Raw genomic sequence first — 23314 nt, forward strand, 5'->3', positions numbered from 1 at the left:
CTCGTAGGCACAAATAGGATGCACAAATCCCGTGCTTTCAAGAGAAGAAGAGTTGGAGATTATTCCCGAGCAGCTTAAAAGAAATGGGACAAGTAACCGCTTTCGGGAATACCAATTTTATGGAATAAGCCGTGACGATGCCGTTTTAGTTCTTTCACTTAATTACTGATTGGATGAATGAACGGAAGGACATTGTAGAGCAGTCGGTAAGAGCAGCTCCTGTGGCAACATGATCGATCGGAGGCTCAAATCCTCCGTAGTGCCAACCAAGCCTTTCATCCCCGGGGTCCACGCCTGATTTATCTGGGAGGATAAAAACACTGGCTTGACACATCGGCTCGCCTCCCCAAAGTATTGTAAAGCTGTGCACAGGCCCTATGAACCTCAAGCGATTCTGAATTGTAGTGAACACGTGGGCGCATCCTCATATGGCAAACATTTTTTTACTAAATAAATACTTAATAATTTTTTCTTTTAATTGAATACTACATGAACTAATCTAGCTAACTAATCACCTTGGGGATTATCAAATTGTGCAAACCACGACAGCAATTCGCGGTTAACGTGGTTGCTGATACGAGTGGATGGATTTTGGGAGAACCGGGATTTAAAAATTGGAGATCTGATCTAATTTGATTATATTTAAAAGTCTGGGAGCTAACTTTTGCATCGGTGCTTCTACAGTGTTTTTGGGAAGACGTGTTTCGAGTATATACTGATGGGTATGGCAAAAAAATGAGCAATGCCTTGGAACTTTCCACGGTTGCTCTTTAATTACAAAAAATAAATAGGCATGACTCACCGCTATCGCAGGAAATAGAACAAAACCACTAATTGTCTTCGCAAGGATCTTTACAATCGTTTATTTTTAATGTTATTTTTCTGTACGCACTCAAGAGCACTTCCTCATTATTAACAACATATAGTAAAGGACTTACTCACGTTACTATTCAAGCGTTGAAGTTTACTTCTTTCCAAGTGTAGAGGGTGGAAGATAATCGGACACGTGTGTATAGGTTTTAATTGGCATTTGCTCAAGCTCGAATCTCCTCTATACAATCTAGGGTTCGGCGAGAAGTCTTCACTGAAAGGGAGCATCAGTGAAACAGTAAACACCTACTAGTTACTTAGTTACGTGAGTTGGTTCAATAAGACTTATTTCTAAGCCAAAAGTATTCTTTGCAAAGACGATTTTTTCTAACAGGGAACATGGAAGGGAAGAGTAAATTTCAAGAAGGAAATAAGTTGCATGATTAATACGAATCCACCTTGAACGATTCATTGATAGTGGTCTTAAAGGCATCACCCCACGAATCTGAGGTGGTACGGATTTCAGATGGAGTATTCGTATACGGGATCGTAGATTATGGAGAGGTGGGTAATTCCGTCCATTTCTTCCTGACTGCCGTAAAAAACGGCCGGGGAGATGCGGCGCGTGCACAGGGCTGGCGCGCTCCAATCGAACTCGTTGTAGAAGAGTGAGTGCGCCGGAACGCTCGACGCCGTATCTTCTGGGCCGTCTTCTACGGCAATTAGGAACAAATGGAATCACCTTCTCTCCATAATCTACCATCCCGTACACGAATACTCCACCGGAAACCACTCCAGATACGTGGGGTGATGCCTTTAAGAGACTTAAGTTAAACCTGAAACACTTGATTTGAACTTCTCAGAAACAAATTAGTACATGAATCTGAAAGATCTTTCAGATTTTGCACTGGCTAACTATGATCCACCAATCACTCCGAATGACGGTCCACCATGAAATGTTAACATCTACTAAGGAGATTGAAAGCAACGTACCTTGAAATTGACGACATTGAGATCCCCCCATGAATAGATAGGATTAGAGGCGTCGGAGTACGAGTTTGATCATTTCCCTTAATTGACGCTGAAAAAAAGCCTGGAAAACGATGTTGTCAATCGAATTTTCCTACAAGGTACCTAACAACGCACCACGTGCACAAGAGCGGGCATATGCGCCAATTCTACGAGCTAGCGCCGACAACCAATGAGCTGTTGACGTTACTCTCTACGGTTTGCTGGCAGACGCGGTGCGTACGCCTGTTCTCGCATATGTGGCTCTTTGTTAGCCGCCTCATTAGAAAATTCGATTGACAAGGCGATCCACTTCCCTGTTTTGCATGGTTTGCTCTCGTGATCTAAATCTTCATCCTATCTTTTCTTGCAGAGGTTTTAACATTATTTTTCTTATACGATACCCTTAAGTGCTAAGACACTACACAATGGTAATAGATCGTCACTTAATGGAGAAATTTCACATCGTTTGTTGCAAGACACCAATATCTAGTAACGGTGCTTGCATATATAAAATAAAGAAGCACGATCAAAGTGAGATATTATGGTAACGCACCAGAATAAGTGACCTCTGCGCTGAGGTGGTTGGCACAACAACTCTTTTTTTTTAATGGAGCAACACTCGAAGAAAATAGTGGCACCTGAAAATACAGAATAAGTAAGAGACATTCGCCACCGAGACAGCTCACATCATCAGCTCAATAAATCATTCACAATCAATCAAAAGATGAAGCTGATGAATTCTTAAACCCAAACACTACAATCATTTATTTATGAACGAAGGTACAAAGAATAATACTTGCTTTCTACTCTGACCTTTTCTACGGAAACAGTCTGTCAAAATGAAAGCAATTCCCACGTGTAACACCTTGATGCAATGAAGTGAAATGCACTTTTAGCGTGAGACACATTTAAAATGCTTCAGATTTGTTTTGCAGTTAAAAATTGAAAGTGAAAAACGAAATGGCCTAATTCTTTGAAGAGAAGTCGGCATTCTCAGCTTGGCGTCTCATTTAAAGTCAAAGTTTGTACTGTCACAGAGGCCACTGTCACACGTTTTTGTAAGAGCGGCTCTCCAGAATGTTCCACAGAAAAGTCTCTGTCCATAGTTTTCCGTTCATGTTTTAAAATCACTTGAGCCGTGAAGCGACGTGAACTCCAGAAATTACTGAAACTCAGCTGTTAGTCGTACCTCCTCGATCCGATTCGGCATTCAATTCATTGACCAAGTGCATGTGTTCGACCCCATCGCAAACGAAGTCAAGCTGCAAGTCTATCTATTCTCTATTTGCCCTGTAATGATGTACGGATGAGAGACTTGGGCGGCGCCATCGACGGTGATAGAAGAGCTTGACTACGCGGAGAGAAAGCTGTTTAGACGACTGTTAGGTTGCTTTTGACCGTGTACCATGACGAAGAACTTCACTCGGAATTGGATATTGTGTATCCGTGGATGACACGTGGAAAACGACAATAAGTTGCCCGGCCTTCTGAAGTAGTCACCGATAACCGTCTTCGCTTCTTTGGTCACGTTATGGGGAGATCGCCTTGTTCAAGTTGTCTTTAAGATGCTTCCAGATCCTGATTAGAAAACGCCTCCAATCGAGACGTAAAGTTTCGTCGTTTATGGAATAGCGACGGATGATGATAGATTCTATTGCGAGCTATAGCTGAAGATCGAAAAGGTTCTTGGTTATGTTTGAGGACGATACATTCGGACAAGCATGCGGATAGCCGCATCACGCCGTAACACCAGCGCGCCGATTAAATCACATGATAAAGTTATGATGACAAAATGTATAAAATAAATTGACTCCAGGATCGGTCAGAAACTCTTTGTAAAATCAGAAGCAGGCGCACATCGATGTCGGAGAGGACAAATTGACGATCGACAGATTCATGCCGGAATGTATTATCCATCAATCATCTGCAATCTACATGCGGCAGTGCAGAACACGCGCTGGATAGTAATGAAAAAATAGGGATAGCAGAAACTCCAAAAAAATCTGGACAGGACAGTACGAAAATGTCACATAAGAAGTTTATCATTCTATCATATTTTACATCTTCGATATAGGGGTAGAAAACATCGCCCATCAAGTGCGGATACAGGCTGTAGAAGGTTTAGTTGTCGAAAGAGGAAACAGCAGCTGAGAGACAAGAATTAACTGTTGGAAAAGTGAAACTCATTCACTCCGTAAAAAGAATTCTACTGGTTGGAACATATATATTATAAGTATGTATTTTTTCCAAGGAGCAATTGCATCTCTTTTTGGATGTTTACAGATGTTCTAAAGAAAGCTAAGGACATGATATATCTAGTATGACAAACAATTAGTTTACTCATTGATTTATTTTGGGACTACAAAGGATTGCTTGGATTGGAAAAAAATGCTTTTGGTGAACAAAATCGTAATATCAATAATAAAACTAGAAGAGACAAACAAGAACCCAAAAGGAAAAGTGAGACTAGAAACTGAACAGATGCATGGATACTCAGACAAGAATATAAGTTGCTATCATGATCGACATCGGCTTGGTGCGTCGGCGCCACATAGCTATAAAAGGGGGTGCAACAGGTCCACCAGCGTCGGATAAGTACAAAAGGGGGTGCGACGGGTCCATCGGCGTTGGAATGGTGCGCCTGCGCCAGAGAGCTATAATATGGGGTGCGACAGGTCCAATCCATTCGTCGCTACTCCTTATTCTGCGAAACATTACGTCTCGCCTGAACTGCCTATCCACGTTGAGTGTCCTCAGGTCCTCTTTCACCACCTCAGCCCAGAATTTCCGTTTTCGACCAGGTGACTTCTTCCAGCTCGAACCCGACAAACTCCTCAGAACTCGTACGATTTAACGTACGATTTAATTTAACGATTTACTTTAGCCACTTTCGATGGCGGTGCAAGCTGTTGATATCTTTCACGTGTCATCCGCCGGTGAAACAATTTCGGCGTAAAGATCATCATTGTGGCGTACCCTAGGCCAAACGTAGCCAAGTAGCCGTCTAAGCAGCTTTCGATCCGTGCAATCAAGCCTCTTCATCACCGTTGATGGTGCTGTCCAAGTTTCCGTTTCGTACATCATGATGGGGCGAGTTGCGGATAGACTCACAGCTTGACTTCGTTGGTGATGGGGGTCGACCACAGCCATTTCGTTAAGGAGTTAAATACAGAAGTGGCCTTAACGCATCTTTGCTGAACATCTCTCTCGTAGCTGCCGCTGTTCTTCAGCGTACTCATTGACGAGTAACAGAACACATCGATGAGTTCTATCGGTTGCTACCCTGATTCCCATTCGAGGTCTCAAAGAGATCCACATCTGCTTGCATTTATCAGAGCGTAGACGTAGTCCACAGACTGCAGCCAGCTTCGATACAAGGTTGACAAAGTGTTGAAGCTTCGTACTTCTTTCCGCGAATATAACAACATCGTCAGCGTACTCGAAGTCCGTCTAGGGGTGTCCTGATGGTGCCGGGATGATATCGGCAGGACACTGATCACTGTTCTTCGCATAATGTCGTCGATGGCGAACTTGAACAGGAAGGGTCCTGCCACTGCTTCTTGTCTTATTCCAGTTACCACCTCAAACGGTGTTGTACATCCGGCTGGTGTTCAAACTGCAACAGCTGTTCGTTGATTCATGTCACCAAGCAAGCGAACGAACTTTCCTGGTACTCCATCGGCGAGGAGCGCGTTGAGAAGACGGCCTCGGTGAGGAGAGTCGAACGCGGCTTCAAAGTCCAGAAACGCTAGTTGTATTGGCTTCGAATACCGCTGCCAGACCCCACTCTCCTGACGATGAACACCTGGTCAATCGTAGATCGGCCATAACGAAAGCCAGCTTGTCGTCGCGCGTTGTTTCTTCGCGGTTTTTAATGAGTCGGTCCAGGTTAATGCTCTCCAATACCTTGTGCATAACACGCAGCAAAGAGATTCCTCGATATTTCTTAGAGTCCTTGACAGATAAATTCTTTTCGAGGGGAATTATGATAGCGAATCAGGTGTCCTTTCGTCTATCCATATTGAACGGATGATCTTCTCATCTCACAAATCTTAGACGAAGGAAGATATTTTAGCATTTCTGCGCTAATCCCATCGTCTCCACCAGATTTTCCACTCTTCATTTTTTGAATACAGATAGAACCTCCGACCCGGTCGTTGGCTCCTGGTTAACCGCATATTTCGGTCTATGAAAATGCTCGAGTTCAGAAGTGTCGGTGCTAGGGGGTTCAGCAAAGTCTTGAAGTGTTCCCCAAATTGGAAATGTTGCTTCACCGACAACTACTCCATTGGCAGTGTTGAGGACAGGAGAACATTTTTTAATTTTGCCTCTACACTGTTTTAGTAGAGCATAGGCTTTCCACAGGTTCCTGTCCTCCCGCACCTTTTCAAACTCCATCGCTCTTGACGTCCACTCGTTATCGCGGTCTTGTTGCAGTTGACGACGCAGCTTCCTTCTAAGACGCTTTTCCTGGTTGAAGTCACTAGTGCTGCGCAAGACACATACAGAATTGTACGTGGATTTTGTTTCCGCAGATGCAAAGGCAAACTTCTTCCGCGGCAATAGAGCCGGGATCGTTTCCCTTGAGCGTCCTGGATGCACGTTGTGAAGGAATCCACATCGCTAAGCTTCCTCCTGATCCTTACTTCAGCATGAATAGACACACGTTGGCGGAATTTTGTTCTGCATTCTTCATCTTTCAGACCTGCCATGTCGATTTTCGGTTGAAGAGGAACTCCTCGGTTTCTCTTGTGGGACCGTATCTTGAAGCTGAGAAGAACTGGATGGTGGTCAGAGTCGAACGCGACGTCCCAAACGACTCTAGATTTTCGGATATCTGACTGAGGAATGTTCCTCGCCAGAACGTAGTCGAGCTGAAGCTTAAAAGTCCTCATCTTCCGCTTGCGCTGTTCTTCAGGCGTTAAGAGGGTTGACCCCTGCCATTACGTCGATGATTCCTCTTAAACGTGGAAGCACATCGGATTGCTGTTCGAGACCCATCTTCGCATTTGCCTCGATTCCGACAAAGACCACCTGCTGGCTTGGTATTTTAGACATCAGCGCATTGAGTTCATTATAGAAGGCGTCCTTACTGCTGTCCTCAGCGGTTTCCGTAGGTGCGTGAGCACTTACGATCCAGAGTTTACGTCCTCTGCGATCCCGCAGCCGTAGAAAGGCGCATCTAGACGACGTTGAGCCAAATTCCTCCACCAGGTTCTTGTAATCGTTCCTCACCACTCTCGCGCAACCACCTTCTTTGTTCTGATCAGCATCGCGGCAGTATATGGCGTAAGTTTCGATGCTGATGATGCCGATCTCTCATGAGTATTTCCTGCAGTGCAGCAAAAGGCACACAAAGATATCGCAGAAGTCTGGATAGAGCTGCTTGTTGGAGTTCATTCGATAGTGTTTGGCAGTTCAGCGTAACGAAAAGAATGATTGTTGCAAAAGATTCCATGCTCCCATCAGGCAGTTGACCTTTCAGGTTATGGGCTTTGGCAGTGTGCTGGACAACAGCACTTTTTTGCAATGTATGGGAAGCTTTCGCCATATAACAGTGCAGATTATAGCTCGTACGTTCCCAATGCGTAAACTCGAACGCCTGATTGCGTTTTGTTAAAGCAGGGCTACCACGCGCAGGTAGCAATCAGACTCGTATGCGCGGCCCCGTTCATTTATGTGAAAAGAGTAGCTTTCTTTAACTATCTTAAATATTTAATCACAAACAATAAACAATATCATTTAAAACGTTTATTTATTGTGAAGACAAACGGCCAGCGTCAGTTGCCCGGCACAGCTGAACAAAAAAAGATTGGAGAATAATCGCACCTTGTTTGAAGAGTAATCGCACACGCTTAGTACATGAGCCTATGTGAACAGATAAAAAATCACCACAATCCTCGTATCCGGCGACAGAGTGATAGAACGTCATCCACAGCTTTTCGTCCTCAATGCATACAGCACCACCTCCGCGTTTGAACTGGGATACCTTGCAAAAAAGTCGCATGAGCATGTTTTCCACTCATTTTCAGATGTTTCTCACCTGTCTATTTACGTCCCCTATACATACAGCTGGTACCTCGGAATTCATGGAAGCACCCCATTTAGAGTGATCTTGTGAGTTCGCAAACGACTTACCAAGTACGGTCACATTGCTGATGTCGTATACCTGAGATTGAGAAAAATTATCATAAAGATGACAAAAGAACGTTTATGTTTGAGCCACATCTAGTTTCATGCCGCATTGCGATCCGACGTCATTAGCACCTCCTGATCTCCACGTTTCAACTGCCATGGAAGTTTTGAGATTTGGAGCAATAAAATCGTGCCAAAGATCTTAATCACCAAGAATTGGCTCGTAGATAAATTGGAACGTTTATCACACCTTTATCAAACTTCTTATGTTTGGAGAATCCTTCCGCTTTTTTACCCCCGAGTGTTTGTATGGAACGAATTGTTGTGAAGACAGTTGCAGATCGAGGTAAAGACTTTTTGTTAACGACATCTACGAGTGAAGGAGCCCTCAACTTACTATGTTTCAATTACATGTTTCACTCAAATCGGGTGTTGTTCAGGTACTGTTCAGACTTTTAAGAACTCACAAAATTTTGTGTAACTCTGGCAAGTTGGACAAAAACGGTGTAACTTGTGCAAATCGCATATACTGCCCAACATCTTCCAGCATATCCACACTAAGAGTAAGGCATAGAAACGATTGCGCATATTTCTCACCACTTTGCGGAAAGCTATAGTTTTCTGAATTACAACGACAATTCCTACATGTCGGTGCACTTGGAGACTGAACATGTATTTGTGCTTACTGATTGGTGGGAAGTTTGGTACACTATGGATCAGCCAAAATCCGATTTCGCCATTGAACACTGCCACTCCCTTGCTGTGACCGCGACCACTCTCAGCTTTTGCCACAGGGCTGTCGTCGTTGTAAGCGATAGTAAACGTGTTCCTCTAAGAAGCATAAAGGTTGAGATGTTCGGTCACCATATGACCCTCTTCCGTCCCTACCTTATCGATGTTGTAAAGTTGGTTGACAGTAGCCCCAATTGCAGATTTGACACTATCGACTGGCTCAGTGCTCATTTTCCAGTCATTCTGTGCTGTATCAAAATACACAAAACCTTTACCCTTCAATGTATCTCCTTTTGAAGGAAGCTTAATGGCAGCAAACCTAAACAGCAATCAGGAGATATTCAGTCAGCAGGACCGGTACCCGCTGATCGATGTAACGAACCAGTCGACATCGTCCCCTTCCATATTTTTGCAACCCAAATTAGCATCCCCATAACCAGTAGACGACAAGATTAGCGAAAACACCATCAACATCTTTTTGGACCCACTTTGAGATAGAAAAATGCTAAAAACATAATTTGAATTTGAAAACACAATTCTAGGAAAATGTCGGAAAAAGAAAAAACTTCTATAAAATTCTGTAGTGAAACTTACCACAGTTTCGAAACGTATCGAAACTATACTAGACTGTGATGAAGAACATCATAACTAGTACTCCACAATTTGTCTTTTCTAACTGACGTTGCGTAAGCAGTAATCGAAATAAAAAAGACGTGCGATCGAGCTTGTTCATAACTGGTTCATAGAAGTTTTAAAACCCACAAAATCAAAATCGAAAAAGAAGGAAATGGTTGCAAACTGACACTAGTAGTACATTCCCGCCATTATGCGGAATCAACGGTGTTTTGTGGACCAGAAACTAGTTTAACTATACCTAAACATCGTTTCCAATGGACTGAAAAGAGTGCGTAGAGTATTTTTGTAATAATTATTGTATCTAAATACCAAGTGATATTGCAACAACTGATTTATGTGTTTTTAGTGAGAGATTTTTGTCTCGATAAAGGTCCTTCTGCTTGGATTTTCTGATCACGAAATGGGACATTTACTTATTGACTAATGCAACTACATTTGTCTCCAAAAAGGCAGTTTCGAATAGTACATTGAATTATTATGTATAGTGTTGCTGCGAAAACACTATACATGCTACTACACTATACTGCTAACACTATAATGCTCGTTTTTCGTTCCCTTATCTTAACGACAAATTTTTTCCGGTCACATTCATCTTTAATATTGGAAGCCGTATAGGGTTTTGTAGCGCATTACGTTGGGGCTAAAACTGCTGAAGTGGTTTTGAACGAGAATTATTATTTGGTCGGTGCCATGACTTAGAAGATATAATAAGTCCAGGCATGACTTCCACCAAATCTTTTTCTCCGAGTTCACGCTGAGCAGCTTTGGGGCTGAGACTGCTCGGAATAGCAACGTTGTTTGGAGTGAGGGAACCACCGAATCCCCTGTACGCCGTTGTTCCAAAGGTTTTGCTGTGGCGATGTGAGCCTCGAAGATAAGGACGTTCACGGTCGCCCTTCTAAGTTGACGACCACCTGCTGGACGCAATCATCGAAAATGATCCGCTTGAAATAACACGAGGTGTTCCTCAAAAACTAGGCTTTGACCATTCAAGAGTCGTCGACCATTTGAAGAACATTGGAAAATTGAAAATTTGGACGAGTGGGTGTCGCTTTAGCTGAGCTAGTACCAAAGAAACCGCCGTTTTGAGATCTGCTCAACGCCTCTGTTACGCAATAAACACTATTCATTTCTCGATCGGCTTGTTGCGTGCATTGGGAAATCGGTCCTTTACGACAACAGAAGGCGTTCTTCTCAATGGATGAACAGGGAAGAAGCTCCCAAGCAGCCAAAAATGAACTCAATAAAAACCATGGCGACTGTTTGGTGCTGTATTACAGGTGTAATTCACTACGGCTTCATGAAACTATCACCGCAGAGAAGTACTGCGAAGAACTGGACGAATGCGGCAGAAACTCCAACTTCTCCGCCCGGCGTCAGTGAACAGAAAGATTCCGATTCTCTTACACGACTATCCCCGGCCACATATTTCAAATGAACTTGAACGAGTAAAGCTACAATATTCTGCTTCACCCACCATGTTCGCCAAACCTTTCGCTAACCGACAATCACTCTTTCAAACATACAGATAGCTGCCTGAAAGATGAGATCTTCCAAAACTAAGGTGATACCAAAAACGACTTTGGGAAATTCGTGGACACCAAAAGCTCTGACGTTTATGCAGCGAGAAAAAGCAAACGTGTCTCGATGGCAAAGATTCGTCGACTGTAACGATTCTTATTTCGATTGACAAAGTTGATTTTGAGGCAAGTTATATCATTTCGAAGTGAATGTTTGAAAAGGCGCATTATTTTTGCACTAACCTAATATGTTTGGTTTTTCTTTATCTTGTAATTATGATACTTTTTGGAGGTTTTCACGGTGAGGTGCAGGTTATAAATGATAAAACAGTCAAGAGTTCACACTAAAAACGAGAACTCAGCACCATCCTCTAAATATATTCCAGTTGTTTTTTTGGTATACAAGAACAAAAAGCACAGAATAACTGTTGAAACCTTTCGATAGGCATAGAGTTAGACTTCGTTTAACAATAATTTGTCAAACATTTCGGTTCATTTTAGTGGGTATTATTCACTAATGAAACAGCGAAAAACGAAGCTAAATCTCCAGTAGGAAGAGCACATCACAGGAATGCAGGCTGTAATTTAGAGACGAAGGGCCTTAAATTCTGATTAAGCCCATATGCGTTTATGTATATTTCCTGCCGCCAAACAATAAATGATTGCTGAGATGTGAAATGTGATGTTAAAATACGAAAAAATATTAATCGCTCAATGTATTTTTCGAACTGATTTCGTTTTTTTGCCATCACCAGCGTTATATGACATGAATAAAACGTTTATCTCGAAGGGGAAAAAAATCATTGAACAAACTCAATAGTTAATGGAAAACGCAAGTTGGCAGAAAAAGCGCAGAACGATAGATGTGGAAAGATAGTCTGCATTTTCGGTTTGGCACCTAAACAATGTATGTTGTTATCATGACATTGAAAAAATAATGATTTTAGCAGCCCCGTGTACCGATCCGAGTGCTCCCATTGTTCGTTCAAGCAACGTGAACTACTGTACTCATCACGAGTGCTCTCGTGGAAAATCAATTTTCCCTATTTGAAAAAAGACCGTAATGCATTCTGGGAGTATTTGTAACACATTGACAAAAACCCATTTCTCGAACAAACGGCGCCCGTTCCTATTCAACGAAGACTGGTGAATTTTACCAAAATCCATTGTTATTTTATACAAAAAGCGATTGCGGTGCGATTTAACCTCAGCTCTTCATTTCCGAACAGAAAGCACTGCAATTAAAAAGAATTTTTTTATTGATTTGCATAAGCTGTGGCCAAGATTGCTATCGATGTTTATTAACAGCTAACGTTTCGGGGTTTTTGCCTTTGTCAGAGCCTGGAAAAATCAAAGAAATCAGTGATCTATTCTCTCAAGCGCCTTATCACTTACAGAAAGCATCCAAACGGTAGGGAACCTCAAACAGCAACACATTGGCTAGTACTTACCTCATTCGCAAGGCTTCGTAACGCAGCAAACCACGTACCACAACTACGAGTCACAAGGGTTTTTCATAAGGACAAGCATACCATTAGAAGCAGCACACCATAAAATTGTCCATTGGGGGTCTATCCATGGAAATTTGAATTAGGAGTGGTAGATCACGAACACAGGCGAGATCAAGCTCAATTTCCAATAATTGTCCTGAAAAGGACCGCGTATACAAGTCTCATTGCTACCAGCTCGTGGTGGGCCCGTCTTACCAAAACGCAATCAAGCATTCGAGTGTACGCTTGGGAACGTACGAGCTATATAACTTGCACTGTTATATTATGAAAAATTCTCATACACTGCAAAAAGGTGCTGTTGTCCAGCACATCGGTAAAACCCATAATCTGAAGGGTCTACTGCCTGAAAAGAGCATGGAATCTTTGGCAAAGTGAAGAAATATGTTGTGACTTGTGCAAATCGCATGTATTGTCCGAAGTCTTTCACCATGTTAACACCGAGAGTGAGGCAAAGAAACGACTGCGCAAATTTCTCGCAACCTTTGAGGAAAGCTATATTTTTCTGAATCACAACGACAGTTCAGAAAAGATGTTGGTTAAAAAAGTCTCTGAAGACATTTATTTTTTCTTATATTTTACTATGTATTTTATTGCTAGGCTAAATGGGGTCAATCAAATCGTTCGAGAGTCGATTGCAAGGATGTGTTTTTTACCTGATGGGAAATCTGGGACGTTATTGATCAACCAAAATTCGACTTCGTAACTGAACACTGCCACGCCTTTGTAATGGTCACAACCACTGTCAGTCTCTCCATCAGGGCTGTAAACGATAGCAGAAAAATGCTCCTCTAGAAATCATAGAGGTTCGGTTATCTGTTTGTAAAATGGTCCCCTTCCAACGGTACCTTTCTGATATTGTAATTGTGATTCAGATATTGTGATAAAGTTATTATGTCGATGGTGATAGAAACGCTTAACTGCATGGAGAGAAGCCTGTTCAGACGACTGTTAGGCTACTTTTTACCGGTGGTGTTCTATAGCGAAGAACTTTACACGGAAGTGAATATTGTGTACCGGCGGATGACACGCGAATAATGTCAGTATTTTGCCCGGCTTCCTGAACTAGTCACGGATAACCGTCTTCGCTTCTTTGGTCACGTTATGAGGAGACTGTCTGATCGCCTTGTTCAAGTTGTCTTTAAGATGCTTCCAGATCCTAACTATGAAAGGCCCCCTGGTCGTAAAAGAATGTTCTGGACTGTGGTGTGAAGGAAGATCTGAGGACATTTAGCGTTGATACGCAGTTCAGTCGAGACGTAAAGTCCGCTCGTTTATGGAATAGCGACGGATGGATAGATTCTATGCGAGCTATAGGTGAAGATCTAAAAGGACATAGCCGCGTCAGGCCGTAACACCCGTCTTCCGACTGAGTCAACTAAGTAAAGTAAGATCCCCATACGAAGGATGGCACTTTTTATTAGATTTATTTATTGATTTAGTTGCTCTCTGCATATCTCTTCGTGAACTTGATCACTTCGGGAACAACAAATAGAAGACATATTTTAGCTTTAAAACGGAATGGAATGCTTCTAAACATGCTATTTCGCTGTATAAACATCACGCTATTACTTTATTTATATAGCTCTTAGTTCATCCATTTGCAACATACACCGACATCCTTTCCATCGAAAACTTCACTGCATAGGGACTGTTTTGAAAACCAAATAGTACAAAATTGGAAGACAGCAAGAGTCATTTGTACTATCTCCTATGAAATCCAATTCCTAGTGATGGCAATGCTTAAAGGCATCGTTCCACGAATCTGAGGTGGTACGGATTTCAGGTGGAGTATTCATATACGGGATAGTAGATTATGTAGAGGCGGTGATTCCGTCCATTTCTTCCCAATTGCCGTAAAAAACGGCCCGGAAGATACGGCTTCAGGCGTTCTGGCGCACTATTTTCTACAAGGAGTTCGACTGGAGCGCGCCAGCCTTGTGCGGGCCGTTTTTTTACGGCAATAAGGAAGAAATGGACGGAATTATCCACTCTCCATAATGCACTATCCCGTATACGAATACTCCACCCGGAATCCGTACCACCTCAGATTCGTGGGGTGATGTCTTCAACTTGAATTTTGTTCTGCGGGAAAAATTGTAAAGCCTTAAAGAAGAAGGATGTGAAGAACAGGTAGTTCAGTTCCTTTAAGACGCGTCAACGCATTAAATTTCAAGTCGGTATGGTAGAGCTTTCCCAACGCGAATTGAGCACCTTATAATGAACCAGTCTGAATGTCCGGCTAAAGCCGGACCTCAGACTTTCGGTCCCACTTCCAGCCTTCCAATTCCAAAAAAGGACTTCCAGTTTTCCTTCCAAATGCGTAAATTCTACATTTGGAGAATATTCTACCATCAGCTACAAACACTCCTTCGATGCCAGAATAATATAGATACAATTTGAAAGCATTACTCGAAGTATGGGTATTCCTCCTGATTTCCCCCAATAGTTATCATAGAATGATGTTTTAAAATAAAATGACGTGAAAGACATCTTCCTACTGATAAAGATAACGTTCCAGGTCAGATCACATAAACATCCTGCTACTATTTAAGCAGCCGTTTTCATGCGCGTTTCCACTTTCTGAGAACGGCATGCTACCAACTTGAGGCGAACGAAGAAAGAAATAGATACGCAGAGGAGTCATGAAGGTGAAAAGCAACGCGCGCAATGGCCACGGCTATAAACTTTAACCATTTATCTTTTGCGACATGCACGCGAAGTTTTTGCGCACCAATTCGATTCCAGTGGACCTGTCGCACCTCCTCCTACAGGTATCTGGCGCCGGTGGACCCGTCGCACCCCCTCCTACAGGTATCTGGCGCCGGTGGACCCGTCGCATCCCCTTTTTGAATTTCGTGACTGACTGAACACACACACACACACACACACACACACACACACACACACACACACACACACACACACACACACACACACACAACACACACACACACACACACACACACACACACACACACACACACACACACACACACACACACACACACACACACACACACACACACACACACACACACACACACACACACACACACACACACACACACACACACACACACACACACACACACACACACACACACACACACACACACACACACACACACACACACACACACACACACACACACACACACACACACACACACACACACACACACACACACACACACACACACACACACACACACACACACACACACACACACACACACACACACACACACACACACACACACACACACACACACACACACACACACACACACACACACACACACACACACACACACACACACACACACACACACACACACACACACACACACACACACACACACACACACACACACACACACACACACACACACACACACGTGACAGAATAAGCCCTTTATTATATATCATAATTGTAAAGGTGAACCGTATCGAGTCAATATTTTTATTCTACCAATTAAATATGGAACCAAAAGTAAAAATCAGATGCAAAAACTCGCAACAAATTACCGATTAATGGATACTGTAATCAGTGCTGCAATAGCGCACACAGTAATTTCCAAAGGAAAGGATCCTGTAGAAACGACAACTCTGGTTATTCTTGATGGGTTCCGAATGGTGAATGGCTCTTATCCTTGTGCTAGATTCGTTAAAATGCAAACCTAGCGTTTCGTTTCTAACTCAATCAGTTTACTGGATAAGGCCAGAAATGGGAGTGGAGAAAATGGAGCCGAATGCGGGTCGCTGTTGAAGCAGTAGAAGTTGGGGGAGACCTATAAGGACGATTACTCCGGTGAGGTTCACTACTTTTCATTATGATCGCGATATTACACCACAATTATCCCTCGAAACTCCTTATTAATTGCTTATTCTAGCGACCACTGAAGAAATGAGAGGGAAAAAATCACGGATTAAGCTAAGGTTCTGATAGGTTTGATAGAACAAAATTCAGTCACCAGGGCTTGACTTGTGCAAGGGGATAGAATCCTCTCAGACGTATTATTTTCATCAAGAACACCTCGGGTAAAACACAGAGCTTTACCAAAATAGACACGGAAATGCGTCCTATCGTTAATCGGTGACCTTTCATCGACGAAGGTAGCACTTACTATGCCAATTTTCCCTATTTTGATTTCAATAGTCTAAGATATCGCAGCTTCGCTTGGAAAAAAAGCTAAGAACTTCTTGAACGACTTTCAGGAAACCTCGCAGTGGCTCAAGTTGATAATAATGTCTCTGTATTACGCGGTAAACTGTCCCCTGTTTAAGGTTGCTATTTGATAGCGGTGGTCACCTCACCACTGGTGTCTAGCTGCGGCAAGAAAATCTTCCAACTCTCATCTAAGACTTGCGCTTGCATCTTTAACTATGAGACTCAACAGTAGACTTAAAATTTTCTTTGTTGGGCGAATAGGACGGTTGATCGGCATTCACGCTTTCAAGAACTGAAGAAGCCGAACGCACCAGAACACTAGCCAATAATAAAGGATTATAACAACTTCGCGTCCAGCCCGGACTTATTTTTCTGTCATTGACGTGAGTTGGCGGTGTGGAGCAATCGGTAAGAGGTTCCGGTGTGGCCACATGATAAATTACTGGAAAAATTGCATCGCAAAAATATTTTGATAACGAACATCATGAGTTTGTAGGAATCACCGGGATACGCTGTGAAAAAAGTGAAGAGAGTCACTTGCTGTGGCGACGCTTAATATGTGGATTTGAGTAAAAAAATAATAATAATTTGAATATGAAGAAGCAAAAAACGAGTACTCACAAATTCGAATTACCCGCATAAAAATAGTAGCGAATAAGTGTTATGTGAATCTGCGAAAAGGAAACATAAGTTGTGGATTGAAAAATATAATAAAGAATGGGGGAAAGAGCAGGACCTTCTAGACTACCTATTTAGTGTATGGGGATGGGGAGGGGGTTCCAAGATATTAGGGATGTTCTTTTTCGCGTGCGTATCACAAGCACTGGATGAAGTGAAGCATCGAGAACGGCTTGGATACCGTTAGAATTCGAGCTGCATACGCAACATTCAGGCATAACAATCTTGCAGGAGCGCTGCTTGTTTCTTGTCTTAACATTCGCAGACTATGAGAAGACTTTCGACCGCACGGAACGTTGTATCGTTAAAATTACTCGATCAAAGAGAAGATGCTTCGGATTTGGTGGCATCATCCAACACCAACACACCTATCATCGACGTAGCACTACGCACCCATGGAATCGAACGAAAAAGAAAGCGAGACTGTAGCGCTCCAAAAAAGATGTACCACTGCAAGAAAGATCTATTAGAATTAACAAATATGAATACAACTCAAAAATTTGTCGGGGCCACTTACCAACAGAAAGAAAATTACAAAAAAAAACAAGGATAAAGTACAAGTGATATGTTGATCAATCCCAGTGGAGAAGCGTCTACGCGTTCTACTTCAACACAGACTTTCTTTGAAGATTATGAAACTGTTTACAGCATTACAATGACCCGCGGGAGCTAGTCGATGTGTCAAGTCAGTGTTTCTATCCTCTCAGACAATTCTGATACCGATCCCAACTTATCGATCTCGAAGGAATGAAAGGCTTATTTGGCACTGGAGCGGATTCAAAACTCCGGTCGATCGTGCAGACACAACACAACCTCTTACCGACAGTGCCGACGGAACCTCTCACCGACTCATACGGAAAGAGATAAGAGGCAACAGATACCTACTGTACCTACCTACGATATCGGGTCTACACTACCAAACCCTGATACAAGAGCGTAATCAAGGGCAAAGCTACCAGTTTCGATCAAGGTTCCGCCCCAGCAACCTTCAGTTGCTTCTGCATTCCGAGTGAAGCCAGCGACAGTCCCACCTCGATCGCAAGGGCCCGCTCTATCGCACTCGTTTATGCAACTGCGTCAGGCATCAGCTCGATTTAAAGTCACGATATTCAGGACTACCTCAGAGAAGGAAACAATTCCCCCTCCATAGAAATTGATCTACGTGTTTATCCAGAGACTAGAAAATGACTTGTCCAAACTATTTCGCCTTTCGTAATTTCTTGAAAAAATGTGCTCCGACAGCAAATATTTCCTTCTAAAGCTTTTCATTTTCTTCGTTCTTAGTTGGCGAACTTCAGGATGCGGGACAGCATGGTCAAAATAATTTCGTAACTCTCAATTTCCAATTTTCCGCTCATTGCAACTTCTTTTGCAATTACTAAATTACTTTACAATAAGAACTTCGAAGTTTCTAGCATCATATGACACTCACGGTCTCAATTCAAGTTCACTGGAATCTAAAAAGCAGGACAAGAACGACGGATGCGATCATAGACATTCACAGCAGGAAAACAATTAACAAAATCAGAAATGTGAAACATGCGCACTTATGTAAGTAGTGAAACTGTAACTGCACAATGTAAGTAAGGCGTAGAAAATTACTGAACGTACAAAATTCACAATGATCACAATCGGTGCTATCTACACGATATGAAACAGCGTTAGCGACGACTTTAGAAACACCATCGATAACCCGAAAATAAGTGAGTATACACCTGCACGGAAAAGTATCGGAGTCCATCTGGAGTTCAGTTCCCTAACGAGCGCATCCACCTAAAAAGAAGAAACTTCTACGAATTGACGGAAGAACTAAGGTGTCCTTGTGAATCGTTGCCACCTTCTGTTCTAGTTCCTCTTTACTTCCATTATTATCTATAAGTATCGTTGCCAGTTCCATTTTCTTCTTGATAGGCAGCTGCGCAGCTATCCGAGCAGCAGCGTCTTCTTTGCTCAAACCATCTCGAAGCATTAGGCGATTTATTTGCACTTCGTCTTCGCTGGTAATGTTACCACATTAGTTAAACACTACAAAAAAGAAACTTATGCAGAAGAACAGGTCCCCTCAGCACCATCAGCACACCCATTCCCCGTGTGCTTTCATGTTTGCCCTTATGTTCATATTTCTTTTAGTTAAAAGGATAAAGGATAAAGTTTCTGGCGTTAATCAATCCACTTGGAATGCGCCACCACGTTCACTCCAATTCAGAATCGAACCTCTGATCGATCGTGCAGGAAGCGGAACCTCTAACCGCTACGCTACACTCGCCGCTTTCTTTTAGTTAAAACTCGAGAATGCAATATAACGATCACACGATCACCAATGAAGTGTCCGGAGACCAGTTCTCGCATATTCTTAAAGCAACTAACCACCAAACAACTATCACAGTGCCTAGTATTTTGTGATATCCTGATTCGATAAGAAGAGGTGTGTCCAACACAATCATATGACTCCCGAAGAGAATATATTTCACGATTTGCAGAAACATCTCCCAACGAATAGCAGGATGTAGTACGGAGTTGAGCTTGCGACGTTTCTATAAAAGGAGCTACTATATTGAGACTACAACTGTGTCGTCTTTAACAAAACCTGAGTACTGCACTATACGAACCTCTGCATCATTGAATACCACGTCGCCAAGCTTTGTGCGATCCAGAGCACCCGTGTTTGCGTCAAAGAACTCCGACCCAAACTCCTTTCTCAATTTCGTATAAGCTGGATGGCCAGGTTCCACTACTGAAATTCTCATCGCATAACACATATAATCATTAAAATGAAACACGATAGGTGACTCCATAATTATTCCAGCAATAAGCTTGCAGTTTCAATGATTTTGAGATGATCATCAGATAACATGCACGTCGAAGAAAAAACATTTAACCAAACATATATAGTTGTGAGTGGCTCTACGTGGATAGTCATAGTCGCCGTGATAAATTTGGAAGGATTCCCAGCAATAGTTCCATAAAAATTCGTGAGTCCCAAACTGAACGTTTTCTGTCGTTCACTTGGGTCAAACTTGGCATTTAATTCAGCAACAGTGCCTTCGTAGAATGTCCCCTTTTCTCTGTAGAGTCCCTACATTAAGTTGAAAAACTAGTGGGGAGCTTTTCTTCAAAAAGAAAATGTGTAGAGAAATAAAAAGTACTCCTAAGATGTTGTATATGATTCGAGAGAGACTCACTCTGTAAGATAATCCTATTCCGATTTTTTGATTTCACCGATTTCACTCAAAAGGACAAAATAGAGCAATTTCGACAACATTTGTTTGTTTTTTTTTAAACTTAAAGGCATCACCCCACGAACCTGAGGTGGTATGGATTTCAGGTGGGGTATTCATATACGGGATCGTAGATTAAGGATAGACGATGGCCCGGAAGATGCGTCGCGTGCACAAGGCTGGCGCTCTCCAATCGAACTCGTTGTGGAAAATAGTGCGCCGAAACGCTCGAAGCCGTATCTTTCATGCCGTTTTTAACCGCAATTAGGAAGCAATGGACGGAATCACCCCTCTCTCCATAATCTACTATCCCGTACACGAATACTCCACCTGAAATCCGTACCACCTCAGATTCGTGGGGTGATGCCTTTAATCCAAACGATAAGGCCGCAGAAGTTGAGATTAGTGATGTGAGTAGAGAAGGAGCAATGCTTGAAAATAGCTTTCCTCGTTTGTCAAATCGCTTCGAAATTGGAAAATTTGACCTCAAGGATTGAACACACATCACCATCGCCCACCCAACTGTCGCGGAGTGAGAGAAAATTAAATTTTCTTCAGTTTTCTTGGAAACAAAAAAAACTACTGCAAAATAGCCAATAGTATACCTTGTTTCAAGCACATCCTCAAACCATTCAATACTTTTTCTATGGCCACTAATGGTTCTCCATCTGCTTTTTTTCGTTTTTTAAATGTTTTCTAAGCAACTTTTTATTGATTTGATTGAGCAGTAGCCAAAATTAGTATTTAACTTTCTTCGTTAACAAACAACCAACGTTTCGGATTTATCGCCTTCCGCAACCCCATATCAATCTCTGTACGGGTTTTAATCTACGGTGCGAGCCGTCAGATCCCTTATAAAGACCTTATTGAGTGTGCTTACTGTCTCGATGCTTTCCGTAAGATGATGAGGCGCTTGAGAGGATAAGTCACTGACTTCGGCTTTCAATTTGCAGGCTCTGGCGAAGGCGAAAACGCCGAAACGTTAGCTGTTCGTTAGTGAAGAATGGTCAGTACCAATCGTGGCTACGGCTCAACCAACAGGTCGAGATTCAACGACAGTCGAAAATGGACACTGCTTCTCCAAGTACTTTTGGTTCTTTTTTTTTAATTTCTATACCTAATCTGATACCCTCCATGCACAACACAAATCTTACGACCCATTTCTGAGCTCCTATCACCTCGAATAATTGCGAAAAATTGAAGCCGTCGAAAATGTTGCATTTCATCAACTTGACACTCCATTTATTGGTTAGAAGAAAACAAGAATCAATAAAATCGGAAACTCGGAAGAGAACTATCTTGTACGCTGAGGAATTCTCTGTCTAGTGACATACAACAGTGAAATCTGATGTTGAATGTGCTGTCAAAGCCGATATTCATACACTTCAACGGTTGAAATTTCAAGTCCTCAGTTTTTTGAAAGAACTGTAGTTCGTGACCACATTCATGTGGGCCAACTCCTTTCCCTTTCCCTTCGCGTATTCCGTGGATCAATGTTTCTCTTGTATCGGATACTACATTTAGTGGACATTGTTTTCTCCACCAGTTCAATGGTTTGCTATAACACCCAACTTATGTCAGACTTAGTAGATTTGTTAGGGGAGAAAAAATTTTCAAAATGAGTGAGAGATGATACCATAATGGAGGTGATGATTTTTTTTTTTTGATAAGTGATCAGTTTTCAATTATCTCTAGTGAAACCTTCCAATGGAAACGTTCGCGTGAGCAGATCATCATCACTATAATTAATTTTAGCGCACAACACAATCCGTGTAGTCGCGCCCTTCTTGAAACGCAGGATAGTTTTTTCAGCAATCATCTTCTATTATCAATGGTACGCGTACAAAAACAACTAGACCTAATGGGCACCTCTATGGGCTCCTCCTTCCCTTCTATACTTCCTGACTGCTTTTGTTGTTAGGTGAATACCTACCGTCTATTAAGCACTTCACATCGTGGCTCCACTATTACTCCAGCAACAGATGACACTCAGCTTTCTTTTCATTTTGCAAAAATATCTGTGGGGGAACGACATATAGTCGGGTCAAAACGACACGAAGCACGTACTAAATTGCGTACGCGGCTGGGAGCGTGAAGCCCCTGTTGGCACCATCCATCGTTGCAGTTTGCGATGGTCCCAACTCGGTTCCAACTGCTGCCTCCGAGCGCGTACGCCAACGCACTGCAACTACACTCATGATTCATGTCGTTTTGAGCCGACCATACATGAATGAAGATGAGCGAGCCTAGATGCATGAGAATGGAATTACGAGTTGAGAGTTGAGTTGAACGAGGCGGTGCATTCCCATAGGGAACGTCCCTGCTGTCCATTCGATAGACTAACAGTTCAACTACGCACCTTTTCTAGCGATGAGATCTGCGTCCACTATATGCAAGCCCCGTCTCTGCAGCATTTCGGACACAGAACTCTTGCCAGTGGCTATACCACCAGTAAGGCCCACAATGACCATCTCCTCTGAACTAACCAGCTCAATTTTTACGAAACAAGAAAACTGAATTCAGAGTAAGTAGCGGACAACTCCTACCAACGTTATCTATTAAATACTTTAAAATATTTTTGATATTCATTTTCTTAGCAACAATGTTCAGTAAATTCGCTTTGTGTGTACGTGTGATGAGGAAGACGCTGAGGACATATATACCATATGAACGACGGGCGATACAATATCATTCCTCTTTTCATTAAGTTCACCTCCATTAACTCTACATATACATACAGACAGGAGGCGCGCGCGTAGCACAAGAATTTGAAGAAAAAACATTGGGAGTGAACCAGATGGACGAAGAAATATAGATGACAATGCGGCTACGTGGTTTGTGTGTGGTGGTTCACCCGCAACGAAAACAGAACAGAACAAAGAACGAAGGTGC

General features: G+C 42.5%; 3 protein-coding genes across 5 annotated transcripts; all 3 read right to left on the reverse strand.

Annotated features, from left to right (window-relative positions):
• Positions 1 to 4740: 4740 nt before the first annotated feature.
• RB195_009451 (uncharacterized protein) lies at positions 4741 to 4971 on the reverse strand (the record flags this gene model as incomplete). The annotated part of the gene is made up of 1 exon (XM_064190010.1): positions 4741 to 4971. One exon carries the CDS (start codon positions 4969 to 4971, stop codon positions 4741 to 4743), a length of 231 nt encoding a protein of 76 aa, XP_064047593.1.
• A 461-nt stretch (positions 4972 to 5432) lies between these two features.
• Positions 5433 to 6879, reverse strand: RB195_009452 (uncharacterized protein; the record flags this gene model as incomplete). The annotated part of the gene is made up of 5 exons (XM_064190011.1): positions 5433 to 5551; positions 5604 to 5775; positions 5965 to 6413; positions 6527 to 6695; positions 6757 to 6879. The coding sequence occupies 5 exons, from the start codon at positions 6877 to 6879 to the stop codon at positions 5433 to 5435; spliced, it is 1032 nt and encodes a 343-aa protein (XP_064047594.1).
• A 722-nt stretch (positions 6880 to 7601) lies between these two features.
• On the reverse strand, positions 7602 to 22893 carry RB195_009453 (uncharacterized protein; the record flags this gene model as incomplete). 3 transcript variants are annotated; one of them, XM_064190013.1, is made up of 18 exons in its annotated part: positions 7602 to 7618; positions 7714 to 7810; positions 7865 to 7881; positions 7960 to 7990; positions 8048 to 8157; positions 8207 to 8343; positions 8424 to 8577; positions 8643 to 8787; positions 8845 to 9007; positions 9071 to 9193; positions 9283 to 9305; positions 12394 to 12491; positions 13009 to 13115; positions 18898 to 18977; positions 19042 to 19201; positions 19572 to 19738; positions 19814 to 19938; positions 22782 to 22893. In XM_064190013.1, the coding sequence occupies 18 exons, from the start codon at positions 22891 to 22893 to the stop codon at positions 7602 to 7604; spliced, it is 1866 nt and encodes a 621-aa protein (XP_064047595.1). The 3 variants fall into 3 exon arrangements, with proteins under 3 accessions (XP_064047595.1, XP_064047596.1, XP_013306034.2); XM_064190012.1 differs by lacking the exons at positions 9283 to 9305; positions 12394 to 12491; positions 13009 to 13115; ... (3 more) ...; positions 19814 to 19938; positions 22782 to 22893 and having other exon boundaries at positions 7865 to 7990; positions 9071 to 9162; XM_013450580.2 differs by lacking the exons at positions 7602 to 7618; positions 7714 to 7810; positions 7865 to 7881; ... (8 more) ...; positions 12394 to 12491; positions 13009 to 13115 and having other exon boundaries at positions 18846 to 18977.
• Positions 22894 to 23314: the final 421 nt, after the last annotated feature.

This window comes from Necator americanus, chromosome III, assembly GCF_031761385.1.
Source record: "Necator americanus strain Aroian chromosome III, whole genome shotgun sequence".
NCBI lineage: Eukaryota > Metazoa > Nematoda > Chromadorea > Rhabditida > Ancylostomatidae > Necator > Necator americanus.